At 37.1% G+C, this 15,000-nt stretch overlaps 2 protein-coding genes across 5 annotated transcripts in view; both read left to right on the plus strand.

Annotated features, from left to right (window-relative positions):
* Positions 1–13,278, plus strand: part of LOC125035098 (GMP synthase [glutamine-hydrolyzing]-like) — a 30,786-nt gene extending 17,508 nt beyond the window's left edge. For all 4 annotated transcript variants that reach the window (XM_047627248.1, XM_047627247.1, XM_047627246.1 and 1 more), the window contains 14 exons: positions 948–1,183; positions 3,997–4,091; positions 4,438–4,555; positions 4,693–4,846; positions 5,021–5,164; positions 5,599–5,764; positions 6,090–6,241; positions 7,060–7,275; positions 7,650–7,829; positions 7,963–8,088; positions 8,922–9,037; positions 9,148–9,262; positions 9,868–10,056; positions 11,679–13,278. In XM_047627248.1, the coding sequence (XP_047483204.1) occupies positions 1,032–1,183; positions 3,997–4,091; positions 4,438–4,555; positions 4,693–4,846; positions 5,021–5,164; positions 5,599–5,764; positions 6,090–6,241; positions 7,060–7,275; positions 7,650–7,829; positions 7,963–8,088; positions 8,922–9,037; positions 9,148–9,262; positions 9,868–10,056; positions 11,679–11,780 (2,025 nt within the window). In that variant the 5' untranslated portion in view covers positions 948–1,031 and the 3' untranslated portion in view covers positions 11,781–13,278. The remainder of the gene's footprint in view (positions 1–947; positions 1,184–3,996; positions 4,092–4,437; positions 4,556–4,692; positions 4,847–5,020; positions 5,165–5,598; positions 5,765–6,089; positions 6,242–7,059; positions 7,276–7,649; positions 7,830–7,962; positions 8,089–8,921; positions 9,038–9,147; positions 9,263–9,867; positions 10,057–11,678) is intronic.
* Positions 12,567–15,000, plus strand: part of LOC125034978 (venom serine protease 34-like) — a 15,858-nt gene continuing 13,424 nt past the window's right edge. The window contains exons 1-4 of the mRNA XM_047627025.1: positions 12,567–12,643; positions 13,079–13,190; positions 13,376–13,388; positions 13,776–13,881. Coding sequence (XP_047482981.1) covers positions 12,567–12,643; positions 13,079–13,190; positions 13,376–13,388; positions 13,776–13,881 — 308 coding nt within the window. The remainder of the gene's footprint in view (positions 12,644–13,078; positions 13,191–13,375; positions 13,389–13,775; positions 13,882–15,000) is intronic.

Below are 15,000 nucleotides of genomic sequence, written 5' to 3' on the forward strand. Positions count from 1 at the left end.
CTCCTCCTCCTCCTCCTCCTCCTCCTCCTCCTCCTCCTCCTCCTCCTCCTCCTCCTCCTCCTCCTCCTCCTCCTCCTCCTCCTCCTCCTCCTCCTCCTCCTCCTCCTCCTCCTCCTCCTCCTCCTCCTCCTCCTCCTCCTCCTCCTCATCCTCCTACACCCCCTCCCCCCCTCCCAATCATCCTACCTTTTACTCAGTTTCATTGATTTCTTTTCTGTTTTTGGACTCCTCTGATTCTGTTGCCTCTCTTCTGCTCTGTGTTTTTTCTTTCTCTATTCTTCCCCTTTGTTCATCCACCCACACTTCTTTTCCCCCTTCCATTACTGCCACCTCTTGTCCAGTTTCTCCCTCCCCCACTTTTTCTTGGTATTTTATGTCTGGTTTATTCCTGGATTCACTTTTTTCATCTCCCCCCCCCCCCCCCCCCCCCGTTTCATCCATTACTGATGTTGCACTTCCCTTCACCCCTCCACCTTTTCTGATTATTTTTATATTTATTGTATATTCTTCATTAATTTTTTTTGTCCTTGCTGTCTCATCTTTTTCTTCTCATTTTTATTTGGGTAGGGTACAGTGTTTCTTTTTTTTTTCTTTTTTTTTTATATATATAATTCATCCTGCTCTTTTCTATTCGTGGTATAGGATATCACCATAGGACTTCCCTGTCTGACTTGTGGTCTTCAACAGCAACCACAAAAGACACTTGACACTATTGTATGAGGCTTAAGATTCAGGGCTGGTTTTGCTATAGGTTGTGGGACAGGCAAAGGGAGGAGCCTATTCCTTATAATAGATGTAGGGTTTGATAGGATATACAAGTGGAAATTGTAGTCTTATAGTTTGTTTGAATTGTAAGCCTGGATTCTAGGTTATGCAGTTTTTATACAAAGTAAATTAAAAGCTCTCCAAAAATGTCCAAACCTAATAGATCATTGTGTGTCTGGCAGTGCCGGCTGGCGTGGTGTGGGTGCAGGCAGGACAGTGGGAGTAGCATCAGTGGCAGCCACAACAGCAACGAAGAGACCACCGCCATGAATGGGTCTGTCGGCGAGCGCGTCGCCATCCTGGATGCTGGGGCACAGTATGGGAAGGTCATCGACAGACGTGTCCGAGAGCTCAATGTGGAGTCAGACATTCTACCTCTCGACACCCCTGCCTACACTTTAAAAGAAAAAGGATATAGGTGAGTTTGGGAAGATAAAACTTTAGTAAGATATACAAAATTTAAAGCTAAGTATTATCTACATATTCAGATATATAGGTGAGTGTGATGAATTGCATTCACCCTCTTGGTAAATATTGAAAAAAAAAATGTTTACGAGACAAGACCTGTAACAAGTTGCTTTAAATTCTTACCGTAAACTTAAATGTCTAGAAGGGAAGTAGGTTGCAGGAATGTGTTATCAGGTACTCAAGGACTATTAGGTAATTTTGTTACTTGACCTCAGTGAACATGATCAACCCGTGCTCACTCAGGTCCCCCAGTTTTCTTGGATACTTCTCCCCATAGAAAGATATACACACACAAGGGCAGACATGTACATTTCTAGAGTTACAGTATAGATACAGAATGGTAAAAAGGTAGATTTTCATGCTCTTTTGCAATATCTTTCATATAAGCAGTGAAAGATATGCCAACATCTGCTTATTAGGTTTGAGGAATGAGGGGAGCCCTGCACTGAATTATTAAATCTACAGTTTTGCTCTTTTATTATTATCTGTTAAGTTTTATAAGGTAAAACATGTTTTTTTAAAATTTGGATTTATGTAAGATATTCATCCATAAAGAGTTAAGGGTAGTTGCATAGGATTGTTGCAATATTTCCTTGTCTTTTCATTTTCAAAAGGTCTTGTATTTATGGATTTTGTTGCTATACATAATTTTTCCCCAACGGTGTAAGAACTTCAAATCATTCAGCAGTGATATACCAAATGATGACTGTAATATGGGATAGTGTGGTATTACTACTGAATGCTCATTGCATTCATTCACAAGAAGAAAGAGCTGGGGTTTAGGATTATGATTGGCTCATGGACAGGAAGAAATAGGGGTATGAGGAGGAGGATATAAGTGTGGCTGGAGGAAGCTACCAAGCAATAGTAGTGGACACTACATTCATTTAATTGGTAACAAAAGATTTAGGAAAAATCCTGTGAGTTTTTAACAGATTTTGCATGATTGTGGTGAACAGGAGTGATCATACATGATCGCTGCAAGCCATGATAGAGGGTACTAGTAGATGAGAACCTGTATGAATGACATAACCCTTTATTACCAGCTGGCATCTAGTCTTGCCATAGCAAGCTTGAGGCCAAATACTGGTTGGCATTTATTTTTGCCATAGCAAGCTAGGGCCAAATGCTGGTTAGCAAGGATAAGGGTCATGCATGTTAAGCCAGCTCCAAGTTGTATACTATAAACACTAATTTGCTTTCGCATTGGCAGTTCAAGAGCTAAAGCCCCTCAAATCTGGGACTAAAGGTTTCTTTTTGTCTCTAATGTTGGAATTTTTTTTTATGCCGCAGCAGCTGGCTGTGTGTGATTTTATTATGAGCAGAAAAAACATTGATATGTTATTTTCTTTTAAGGGGACCATCATTGATAATAATATGTAGATAATTAAATAGATCTTGGTATAGGTATACATTAAGAACTTGTGGTTAATTGCCATAGGTGTTTTGAAGTTTCCATTAAGGGGCTTCTCCTCCTGAAGAGTCTTTTTGTACATTTCAACAGTAGTAGCAGCCGGACATAGGAATATGAAGAACTTCAGTCCCATACCTTAGAAATGTCAATTCCTCTATGTGTGATATGTGCATTAAAATAATTGAGATGGTTAAAATCTTTGATTAGATTTGTAATAACAGGAACAAAGATATTTTGTAGATATTTGCATGAAGCCATTACTTATTAAGTGAATAAGGGAGACAAAGAAAAGAGAGCCAGCTTAGGACTTGTCTTTCTTGATACAATCTCCCAAGAGCAAAATAGCATGAGAACACCCCTCATTATGGAGTCTGTATGTGGGGTACTGACAATGCTAACAAAATCAAATTTACATACTTACTATTAGCAATAAGGCATGCTTTGTTATTTGGTAGCCCATTGTAACAAGGCTGCTTTTTTTCTTCATTTTCATAACAAAGTGGGGTATAAACATTTTGATAATATTTTGGCTATTAGTGTTTAGTTTAGAAAATTGAAGTAATTGGAGGTAAAATTATTTTTATTAACATCAAAAAGATTTCTCCATGACAAAAACAAACTCCTATTATTTTCATGTATACTGAATGTTAATCCAGATTCAGGATTTAGATAAGAGGAACTTGAGTAAGAATAACAAAATGTAAACTTTAACTATTAGAGTTATGCTTCTATTAATAATCTATAGACATTTGAAAGTTATGTTTCCCATAAGATATCAAATCTTAAACATTATTTGAGAATATACAAAGACTTTAATAAAACAGGGAATATAAAGATGAAATGGGATACTTGCACACACTTGCCAAACCAGAGCAGCAAGTTTGAAGATAGCAGTGTGGAAGACCTTTTGTTTGTTAGATAAGCTCAGTATCTCAGCATGATTATTTTATTTATGTTTGTTGTTTTGTTCTCTATCATTTCTTCAAAAGGGAAACTGCATTTTTATAGTATTCATGTTTGTGTACATGTAACTGTACACTTTGTGCTTATAGTAAGTTAAAGTAGAATGTAATACAAATAAGTGTGTATTTTTAGTTAATTTTTTAGGTGAGAAATAGGTACTTTAAACTGGTGTGGGATTATGTACATTACCTGGAACGAAAAAGCAGAAGTATTATCACTCACTGAATGTTTCCATGAGCTTTTTGACACATCATCTTACAAAAGAGATAGTTCAGGAAATGATAGGCAGATAGATTATTAATATTTGATATATCTGTAATTAATTTTTTATTTATAACTCGTGAAATTTTTCTGCATGAACATCATTTCCTTTTTTTGTCTCACAGGGCTATAATAATCTCTGGTGGTCCAAGCTCAGTATATGCCGAGGACGCTCCACGGTATGACTCTGATATCTTCAAAATAAATGTACCTGTTTTAGGTGAGTATTGTCTGTTTTAAGGTTGAGGGTAGGTTGTGACTTCTTATTTTTTTTAGGATGTAACTAGAGTCTTTGTGTTCAGTATGATACCTTATTTGACTGGAAAACCCTCTGTTGTTTATTTGTTGTTATTGTTCATATAACTTCTTTTTTTCATTATTACTTTTATTGAGTTGCATTAAATTTAAATACCATTATTATATTCACTGTAGGTTTATGTAGGTTTATTGAAAGAATAGTCTATTTACTGTAACTTTTATAAATTTGCATGTGTTGCCAGGAATGTTTATATGCCTTTCGTGTAATGTAGCAAAGTATTAATTATTTCTTGGTATTGGTATTTCAGGAATCTGTTATGGCATGCAGCTCTTAAACAAAGAGTTTGGCGGTACGGTGCTAAGAAAAGCTGCAAGGGAAGATGGCCAGTATACCATAGAAGTTGATAATTATTGCCATATATTCAAGTAAGTTCATCTTTTATGATTAGCTAGAATTAGGAATTGACTGCAAAATCTCACACTCCAATTTTAGTTAGTTTTTATGTTAAAAGCTATAATTGCCTTGGAACTCCGCAGTGACAAAGTTTTTAAATTATTTTCAGATATATGGGGGTTAAACAGAATGTGCTACTAACCCATGGTGACAGTATAGACAAGGTGGCTGATGGTTTTAAGGTTGTAGCTACATCTGGAAATCTTATTGCGGCAATTGCAAATGACAAACTTCGCCTTTATGGCGTTCAGTTCCATCCGGAGGTAAGGCAACTGAGCATATGGTGAAAGTTTAGTCATGATGTTTTTGAATTTGAGTTTGTGTTTGTTTTAAAATGTTATTCCTTATGAATAGCATAGATTAATTATTTAGTCTTTTCTTAGATTAGTTTATTCACATTGGCAAGGAATTAACACAATGTGTATTACATTATGCAGGTGGATCTAACTGAACAAGGTGTAACCATGATGAGGAATTTCCTCTATGAAATTGGTGGACTCTCAGGGACTTATACACTCCAAAGCAGAGAACTTCAGTGTATCAACTATATTAAGGAGATTGTAGGAACCAACAAAGTATTGGTAAGTAGAAGTAGAATTTTTTTTTGTGACTTATATAGTAGTCATATATTGTAATAAGATGAATGGAAGGAGTGAATGGATTAATATGCATAATGAACGTGTAAAGAGGCAGGACAAATGAAAGCTAAATATGTGGAATGGAAGCTTTATTTGAAGGATAGCTGTTGCTGTAAGATATTCCATTTTTAAGCTTCCTAGATGAAAAAGTGACGTTGTTTTTTCAGCCTGTTTATAAACATCAGTAGTAACAGGTTACTATGACAACAAACAAGATTATAGGAAATTATTTTTAATGAAATAGAAAGGGTTCAGAAAATATTGATAGAATGATAACATTAACTTGTTCTTTTGATTTGAGGACTTTTCATATATAGGACATAAAAAGAAGGAATGAATTTGATCATAAATCCTGATTTTGTTATTTAATATTTCAGATGCTGGTCAGTGGAGGTGTTGACTCTACTGTATGTGCAGCTCTTCTTCACAAAGCACTTGCAGAAGAACAAGTGATTGCAGTTCACATTGACAATGGGTTCATGAGGAAGAATGAATCGTTGCAAGTGGAACAATCACTGCGGAAGCTTGGCCTTAAACTCAGGGGTATGTTCGAGTTCAGTTAGATTGGCTTCATGTCTGAAGTGTATTCCACATTTAGGTATGGCAACAAAATTTTCTGTTGAATGTATTTTTTCCAATTTGAAAAAGGATATTTGTAACCCCTGTTTTGGTTTATTTGAAGTTTTGAAGTGTGTTCCTACTTCTTGTGTATTGCTATGAAATTTTATAAAGGATGTAATTTACACTTGATCGCTATTGTTTGTAGCTGCTACATGTATTATGAACATTTTAGTTGTTACCTGAGAAATTGTACAAGATGTAGATGTGTTAAAAAGGCATGCCTATTATTAATATACTTATTTTTCAGTGATCAATGCGAGGCACCAGTTCTATGACGGTACCACGAGTATACCTGTGGATAGTAGTGATCCAATGGGTAGAAAGCGTGTCACAAATTTACTTTGTATGACCTTAAGCCCAGAGGAAAAGCGAAAAATCATCGGGGATACTTTTATTAAGGTTTGCATTCTGAAAGAACTTTTTCTTATAGTTACTGTTTGTGAAATATCTTACTTGTTATATCAGAACTGAAATGTGGTTAACTGATATGAAAAAAAAAAAAGGAAATTTAACTTGTGCCTCTGGGTGGCATAAATATGTCATGCCATGGTGAAAATGGGTCTTGCTAGGGACATGAACACCCTATCAGTCATTGTATATAGCCCTTCCACAACTCACATTTTACATCAAGGTGGCTGGAGGCTTTTGTAGAATTTTTGGCCACAAAATAGCACTGAGTTTTGATATTAAACAAGTCAATCAAATCCAGAAAGCAAAGTGATTAATGGTTCATATATGCCATATAAGTACATTTGCTGGTTGCTTGTATGGAGCATATTCTGCCTTTTTATGTGCACCCCAGAGTTTTGGCTCTATGCCATTTTAGCCAACCTGGAGGCATTGGGTTAATATTTATGTTTCAGATATGTGGATTACTGTCACATGACTTTGCTATGGTAGGGCATGAAAAGACCAAGAAAGTAAACTCTTTTGTAGATATTTGCATGAAGCCATTACTTATTAAGTGAATAAGGGAGACAAAGAAAAGAGAGCCAGCTTAGGACTTGTCTTTCTTGATACAATCTCCCAAGAGCAAAATAGCATGAGAACACCCCTCATTATGGAGTCTGTATGTGGGGTACTGACAATGCTAACAAAATCAAATTTACATACTTACTATTAGCAATAAGGCATGCCTTGTTATTTGGTAGCCCATTGTAACAAAGCTGCTTTTTTTCTTCATTTTCATTAACAAAGCATCTCTTGTATCTTGACAGGTAGCCAATGAAGTGATTGCAGAAATGAACCTGAGGGCAGATGAGGTGATGCTAGGCCAAGGCACACTTCGGCCTGACCTCATTGAATCAGCCTCTTCCCTGGTCTCGGGTAGTGCCCAGAATATCAAAACCCACCACAACGATACTGACCTTGTGCGGGTCCTCAGGTCAGAGGGCAGAGTGGTCGAGCCATTGAAAGACTTCCACAAAGATGAGGTACGGACAGATTTTGTGAGGCTGATTGCTGTTTTTTTATTGGATTCCAGAAAAGATGTAATGATTTAAAAAATGTTATAACAGAGACGTACTACATATTTTAATCAATCATTCATTTATTTATGTTGCATTTTATTCATGTTGTATTTTCATATGTATTTTTCTTCATGGTTGACAAGATAATGTTCAGTTTCCAGTTTCTTTATTTACATGTTGAATATTTTACATGTTTAATTGAAGATACCTGTGTCACTGTATTTACTGGGTAGAAGCTTAAATTGTATAGTTTTGTAGTACATGCGTGCGTGTGTGTGGTGTTTTCTGTTTCCAGATTAGACGAACATAAAGTTAAATTCACTACTCTTCCTTCTCAGGTTCGACACATTGGTAGAGATTTAGGCCTCTTGGACGAGTTTGTTCAGCGGCACCCTTTCCCAGGTCCTGGCTTGGCTATCAGAGTCATATGTGCAGAAGAGCCCTTTATGGAACGAGATTTTTCTGAAACCCAAGTTGTCTTAAAAGTCTTAGTGGACTTTGCAGCAAGTGTTCAAAAGGTAAGGCGGAGCTGGATATGGGATTTTATTTCTGTGTATTGGAAGGAATTGATTATCTTTTATGGTTTGATTGTGAAATCAGTTTTTGGAGCATAATTACATTTCTCCTCTCCTCTTTCTCCCACCCGGACAGAAACATGCCTTGCTGAACCGTATAGAAAACTGCACCTCAGAAGATGAACGTCAAGAACTCCATAGAATCTCTAGGAGTCAGACTTTATATGCCACATTATTGCCTATCAAATCAGTTGGAGTCCAGGTCAGTATTTTGCCTAGTTATTTTATGAATAATATATGTTGTAGGACTTGTTACATTACTGGGAAAGAGGGTCTTCTCTCTTCATATTTCTTAAACTCTCAACAACAAACAAAAAAACAAATTAAAAACAAAAGAAAGAAAGAAAGAAAGAAAGACAGGAGGAGGAATTAGAAAAAGAAAAAAAAAAGGTAATGCCGAGGATGTGGAGAAGACCATCCCATGATATCATGATTTGCCTTAAAGATTAAGAAAAAATAATGTAGAAATGAGATTATTGCTGTTTTATTTATTTATTTATTTATACCAGAATGGATGTTTGTGATTTTTGTCAGTCTTTGTTATAATGGAAGGAAGAGAAAAGGAATTCACGATAAGCCTTGTCTTCCTTGATACAGCCTTCCTAAAGGAAATAAAACCTGACTCAAATTTCATGTTGAAAAGATCAGACATGAGATAATCAGCGGTTTAACAACTCTTAACCCAATGGCGCCGGGTATAGCAAATTAAAAAAAACTCTACGCTCTGGCGAACGGCGGCAGCGCGCCGACTCCGAGCGCGTGATATCGGTCCATCAAGCCGAATCATTGCCTCGGGGCGTTTTGGCGCGGCGCCGCTGCGGACAGCCGCACGCCGCACATTGTGCGTATTGTTATGACGGCGATAGTCGTGACCCGTCGCCATTGGGTTAAGTCCATTTATTTACCAGCAGTTCTTAGAAAAGAGACTATTATTCATTTTCTTAGAAAAAAAATTGAAGTACAGTCAGCTAGATAAATTCTAGTATGGTTTACCCTATTCTGTTGATATTTATAAGAGATGTTCAACTTTACCAGGGAGACTGCAGGACATACAGCTATGTATGTACTCTTTCCTGCGACTCCGATCCAGTGTGGGAAGATATCTTAATTTTAGCTCGTCTTATACCCAAGATTTGCCATAATATCAACAGGTGAGTTTGAGTATGTGGATTTTTGTCTGATGGAAGTGTACTTTATATACTTTTCATATTAAGACTAGAATGTAATGTTACTGTTTGCATCATCATCTTGTCATTTGCAGGGTGTGCTTTGCTTTTGGTGGTGCAATCAAGGATCTTGTACAGGACATCACCCCAACCACGCTAACTCCTGGAGTGTTGGCTACTCTCCGACAGGCTGACTTCTTGGCCAACCAGGTAAGAGGGATATTGTTATACAGTATTTATTATTTTGGTTGACTTCAAGAAAGTAGTGTGAAAGAAGGAGACATTGTTTGTAATACCTCTTCCAGTTGGGTTAAGCTTATCTATTAACTGCAGAATTTACTGTTGTATGGGGTCACTGGGACATACACCATTTTCTGTAAGGAGCTCTATTTTGGTTTGTGAACATTCATGAGCATGTACATCTTGTCTTGAATACTGTAAGATAAAAGATTGTGTTCTGGATCTTGAATTTTTTGTCCTCTTTATGCTCACTATTAGAATATCCAGATTTCTTATTCGCATAGTTCTCGGAATGAAACTTTTGTGGGGGAATATGTATGTGGGTAATTCCCTTTCATTTATGGTTAATATTTATGTAGACAAGGTCTACAACAGTATTTTCTCTAGAAAACTTATTTTGATTGGTATGAGATGTAATTCAGAAATCAAATGTGAATGATTTATCCAGGGATCCTGGATGATATAAGGAATAAGCATTAGCCTGATAGGGTATATTACCAGAGCATAATCTGTCCTTCATAATCGACACTGATTCCAACTTGCTTGTATATATGTATACTTATGGTTTATTTCAGGTGTTGGCAGAATCTGGGTTTACTGAAAAGCTTGCTCAGATGCCAGTAGTGTTGATTCCAATACACTTTGACCGCGATCCAGTAACACGCCTCCCATCCTGCCAGCGCTCTCTTGTTCTCAGACCTTTCATCACTCATGACTTCATGACTGGCATTCCTGCGTTACCTGGGAAACACATCTCACCTGAAGTAAGACATGTTTTGAAATTCCCTTAATGGATGTGGTTTATGAGTTGGAAATGGTGGGGTAAACCTGTATCTATATTTTTGGGTAATGTTTTTAAGATATGGGGTTTTTACTTAGTAAGGATTTGACATTCAATTGGAGGGCTGTTAAATTTTGTCTTATATTATATTTTCATATAAAAATGCAATCTGTAAGTTAAATTGGCTGGGTGTTTTATATAAAGCTCACAGTAAGAAGTATGTCATAAATTTTTATACTATTTATAATCAATTACCTGTCCCATCTAGCTAGGCAAGAAAGTTTATATATATTCAAATTACTGTTTCACTAATAACTATTTACAGAATTAAAAATTTAGTTTGAAGTTATTTGGATTTGCAGTGAAAATTGATAGTAGTCAGGTCAAATGTCTCTCATCAGTTTGGATAAAAAAATGACTTCAGTGCGAATGCTGTAAGGGTAGCACATGTCACTCACTCAAACTTATCCCCAATCCCCACCAACTATAAGTAAAACAAATATTTAATTTTTGTGTAATACAGTCCAGAGTATTGTCTAAGCTATATAATTTCAGCCTCAGATATTTGCTATGCCTTTTAAGTGTAATTAAAAGATGAACAAAATGTTAGAAATAGAGTAAAAAACATAAACAAATGTATGGGTAAATCAAATTGAAAAATGAATAGATAAATACACCTTGTCTTTTAACCCCTTCCCGACGGGTCACGCTGTGAGGGGTCAAAGCAAACCGCTCGCGGTGGTGCGCCAAAGTGCTACGAGCCGGTGATTCAGCTTTATGTACCGAACTCCCGCGCTCAAAGTTGGCGCATTGCCATTGGTCTCCAGAGCATAGAGCTTTTTTAAAATTTTCTTCACCCGTCATCAAGGGGTTAACCACATGCTGCCTTGGAAAATGCTGTGCTCATTTTTAATTTTTTTGTGAAATGCCTCTGCACATAGCTGGCTCTGCGAGTGCTTAGCCACAAAGGAGTCAGAAGACTTATGACCTTACCTAATTTCACCTTTCCTTGAATTGGCGGGAAAAATGCATTTTTTACTAATGCTTTGAATATCCATGGTGTTATTTTTATTATAGACATATAATTACTTTAATATTATAAATATTACTAACAGCAAAATAAGATAATGTAAAATAGTTTCATAACTCAAGGAAAAGGGTAAATGGGCGAGACAGGAAATACTTGTAATTGGCTCAATAGTGACTTAGTACAAGTGTAGCCATCTATGTAAATGAATAAACTAGATAGACTGGATGAAGGTTTTTACATTGAAAAACATAACTGTCTAGCATCATGCTGAATAGCTACCAGACAGACATAATTGATTCATTTGTCTTTAAAAGGGATGTTAATATTGACTCCCATTTTCTACAAATTTGCTTTCTTTCTTTCTTTCTTTCTTTCTTTCTTTCTTTCTTTCCTTCTTTCCTTCTTTATTTCTATCTATCTATCTGTCTATATATCAATCTCTCCAACTCCCCTGCTTATCAGTACCATTCCCCCCCTTGTCCCCCACTTGCCAATCAGAAGAGGCAAATGACAAGACTTGTTAGACCTTTGGCAATAGTCTGTTTGCTGACTAATGTTTTTTTCTTTCCTTACAGCTGGTAAACAAAATGGTGGCAGAGATGCTTGGAGTCCCAGGGATCAGTCGAGTGTTGTATGACTTCACCTCCAAGCCACCAGGAACAACTGAGTGGGAGTGACCGTGCCAGCACCATCTCCATCAGCTGACCATGACAGGCGGCTGAGGGACAGGAAGTGCTAGATCTCATGTCTCCTTTCCTTTGAGATTCAGTGGTTGCCTTGGACAATTAAAGAGTGTGCATAGTAGTGTATGGTCGTAAGGTCAAAATAAACTTAGAACTCAGGTCAAAGGTGTGCATGAACACAAGTGATCTCCTCCATTTTATGACTAAAGTGAAGTGTCAGTGGGAAGAGAACAGAAAGAGAGAGAGCAAGAGAGAGAGTGAGCGCGAGAGAGACAAGAAAAAATCATAGTTGTGATTGTAAAGACAATAAATGGCACCTCATAAATCTCATTGCATAGACAAAATTTTACAGTGAGATTCAATTTACATTTTCACCAAAATATAAAGAGACTGAACTTTTGAGTGTACATTATCACCAAAAAAGGAAACCCTGATAATGCTTTGCCACAGAAAAATCCAAATACCTGTTTAGGCATACCATTTATATATCTGCCTACAGTATGGTAACAGCTACCGGCCAGTCGTTGCACACAGTTTTAAATGTTCCTTTTTGTTTTTTATGGAGAGCTTTGAATTAATTTATTTCTACAACTCTTCTTTTTACTTTTTCTTTTCACCCAGCTATTTTTTTATATATTTCGCCCTATTGTTATTTTTGCAAAAGTGGCGCTTCAAAAGTGTGTGTCGACCCCGAGGCTTTGACCGGAGCTCAGGGTTCGCTCGTGTGTGCATGTGTCCAGTGGTGATGTGCACGGCGCTGGATGACTCTGGTAGCTCAACATGGCTGTGATGACTAGACCGGTCGCCATGATGCGGGTGGGTGCTGGGGAGAAGCTCCTGTCCAGCCTCTCAAAGATGTGGGATGGGGATGGGGATAAGGGGGTGGGCTGGGGTAGGGGGATAAGAAAAACAGGGGTGGGCAAGGGGATATCAGGGGGGATTCAAGATTACTGAAAGAAAATAAAGAATAAAGCAAAAGTAAATGATGACAATGATGATGAAGATGAAAAATATGAAAGGATGTGATGGTACAGTTTCTCATTCATTCCAGTGCTGTGTACATGCATTGAGCTTTTGAGCATGGAAGATAAATACGCAGTAATGATCACATAGAGCGGGCCTGTAAACTTGAACTTCACAGCATGATTCCTTAAAAGAGAATGGTTGCAACCTTGTGGATGAGAAACAGAACCATTAAGCTGATATTTGAGTTTATTTCCAGTGATTTTAATGTATGTAGTTATATTAGACATTATATTGGTAATGTACAGTCTTTTGAAATTTGCTCTCAGAGATCCACTTAAGAGGCTAAAGAACTTTCGAAAGTGTTTTGCACAACTATTGTGTTCATTTAGATGGAAGGAGCTAGAAACATTCGGTGAAAAAAAATTTGGCAGTTTGATTGTATTATAATTGTTAGTTTTTTATCACTTGCTTTATGGATCTATAATACCTACAAAATTATATTGAGAAATAAATATGACTTTAAATCTTTTTGTCTTTTCTTTTGGCCAGAGTATAAATTGTAATTTTTTTTTTTATATCCCAAAATAGTTGTTCTTTGACTTATATTTGATTTGTGGGCTTAGGTTGAGAACTTAGGTTTGTAAGCATTAAAGCATCAATCAAGTGGGAAGTATCACTGAGGATTCTTACAGAAAGAAAAAAGTAAGGATGAAGACCAATATTTTGTTATCTTACAGATTATCATAAAAATAAAGTGTTATGGAAAATGCTTTTCTTACTGTCATACTACTGATCCTTTAGAAGTACAGAATGTCTTTAATATTTTATCCACATGTACATACTGATTCCTTTTTTTTTTGTAAAATGTGTGAAAATTAAAATAAAACCAAAATTATAAAAAGTTAATCATCAGCAGTCTAGCTACAAGATTAGGCTTCTCTTCACTCTGTCATTCCATCCTTGGCTGTCTTTTGCCCTGTTTGCCAGTGAATTTTAGACATTGTTTCTCACTCTTTTGAGAAGATGCCTCAAAGGTCATTGGTCACCATTGTGTCAAATTTCTTTTAGCCAGTGATTGCCAATATTTTGCAAAACTTATCCTGAACATCACATATTCTCCTTTAAAAAGGTCGGATATCTTTAACGGACTGACCTACAGGAAATAGGGAATCGGTCAAATAGATATGATTGCCATAAAGATTATTGCTTCATGCAAATTTTCCTCATTTTGTAAAGCATGTTTTTATGTTGCATATTTTTCAGAGCAGAAAATATCTTATGTATGCTCCAGCCTCCTTAATATTTTTTTGTGTGAAGGTAACAAAAAAAAGATATATCAGTAGGTAATATCACAAATTCTTTAATATGAGGTAACAAGGCAGTGTCATACGCCCTTCTTACAGCTCTCAAATTTGCATTCAGACTAGTATTCTTTATGTAGGCATTCGAAACTACCAACTTGACTTCAGTTTAGTCCCCTTTTCTTCCCTGCGAGACAGACCCCTCTTCTAAGTCATACATTAATACTGGAAGGATGCACTGACTGAACACTTGTTCTTAAGTACAGCGGTATAGGTTTTGACGTTTTTTGGTCATCTAATTTTAGTAAACATTGTGACTAACTTCTTTAAGGGCACTGTATTATAGAAGCCTAATATTTCCTGTTACATCACGAGAATCATCCCCCCCAATCCCTTGCCCGTTGTTGTCGTGGGGGGGGCTTAGGAGGCGGAGACTGGGACCTAATGCTGGGGAACTCCCCAACCTTGGGACTCAGCCCTCGACTCTACAAATTTTGCATGGTCTTTTTTTTCCCCTCCTACTTTTTCGTTTCTGTCCCTTCACCAACCCCATCTACTATCCACTTCCTAAGGTATGAGAGCCGTGCTGAAAGGATGAAAGGCTGACTTTGTGCCAGTCCTGAACGGCCTGAGGGAGCCATGGGCACGGTATTCCCCTGCTTTAGTTGTCTAGCCCTTACCCCTCAAGGGACCCTGAGGGGTGGACCGTTTCTCTCCCCAACATACTCCAGGCTTATCATGGCCAACAATGAAGATTTTATACCAATATTAGATAGCACATTTATTTTGCTTTTAACCATTAACCATTAACCATTAACCATACCAATATTAGAGGCAATGAGGCTTACCTCTTCATCAAATAGCTCCACCAATTCAAACTCGCTCGATTCCCTGACCCCAGGCTCTCCTTTGACCACGGCTCTGAACACTACAACTAATACCCCCTC

The sequence above is a fragment of the Penaeus chinensis genome, chromosome 19 (genome assembly GCF_019202785.1).
Source record: "Penaeus chinensis breed Huanghai No. 1 chromosome 19, ASM1920278v2, whole genome shotgun sequence".
Classification (NCBI taxonomy): domain Eukaryota; kingdom Metazoa; phylum Arthropoda; class Malacostraca; order Decapoda; family Penaeidae; genus Penaeus; species Penaeus chinensis.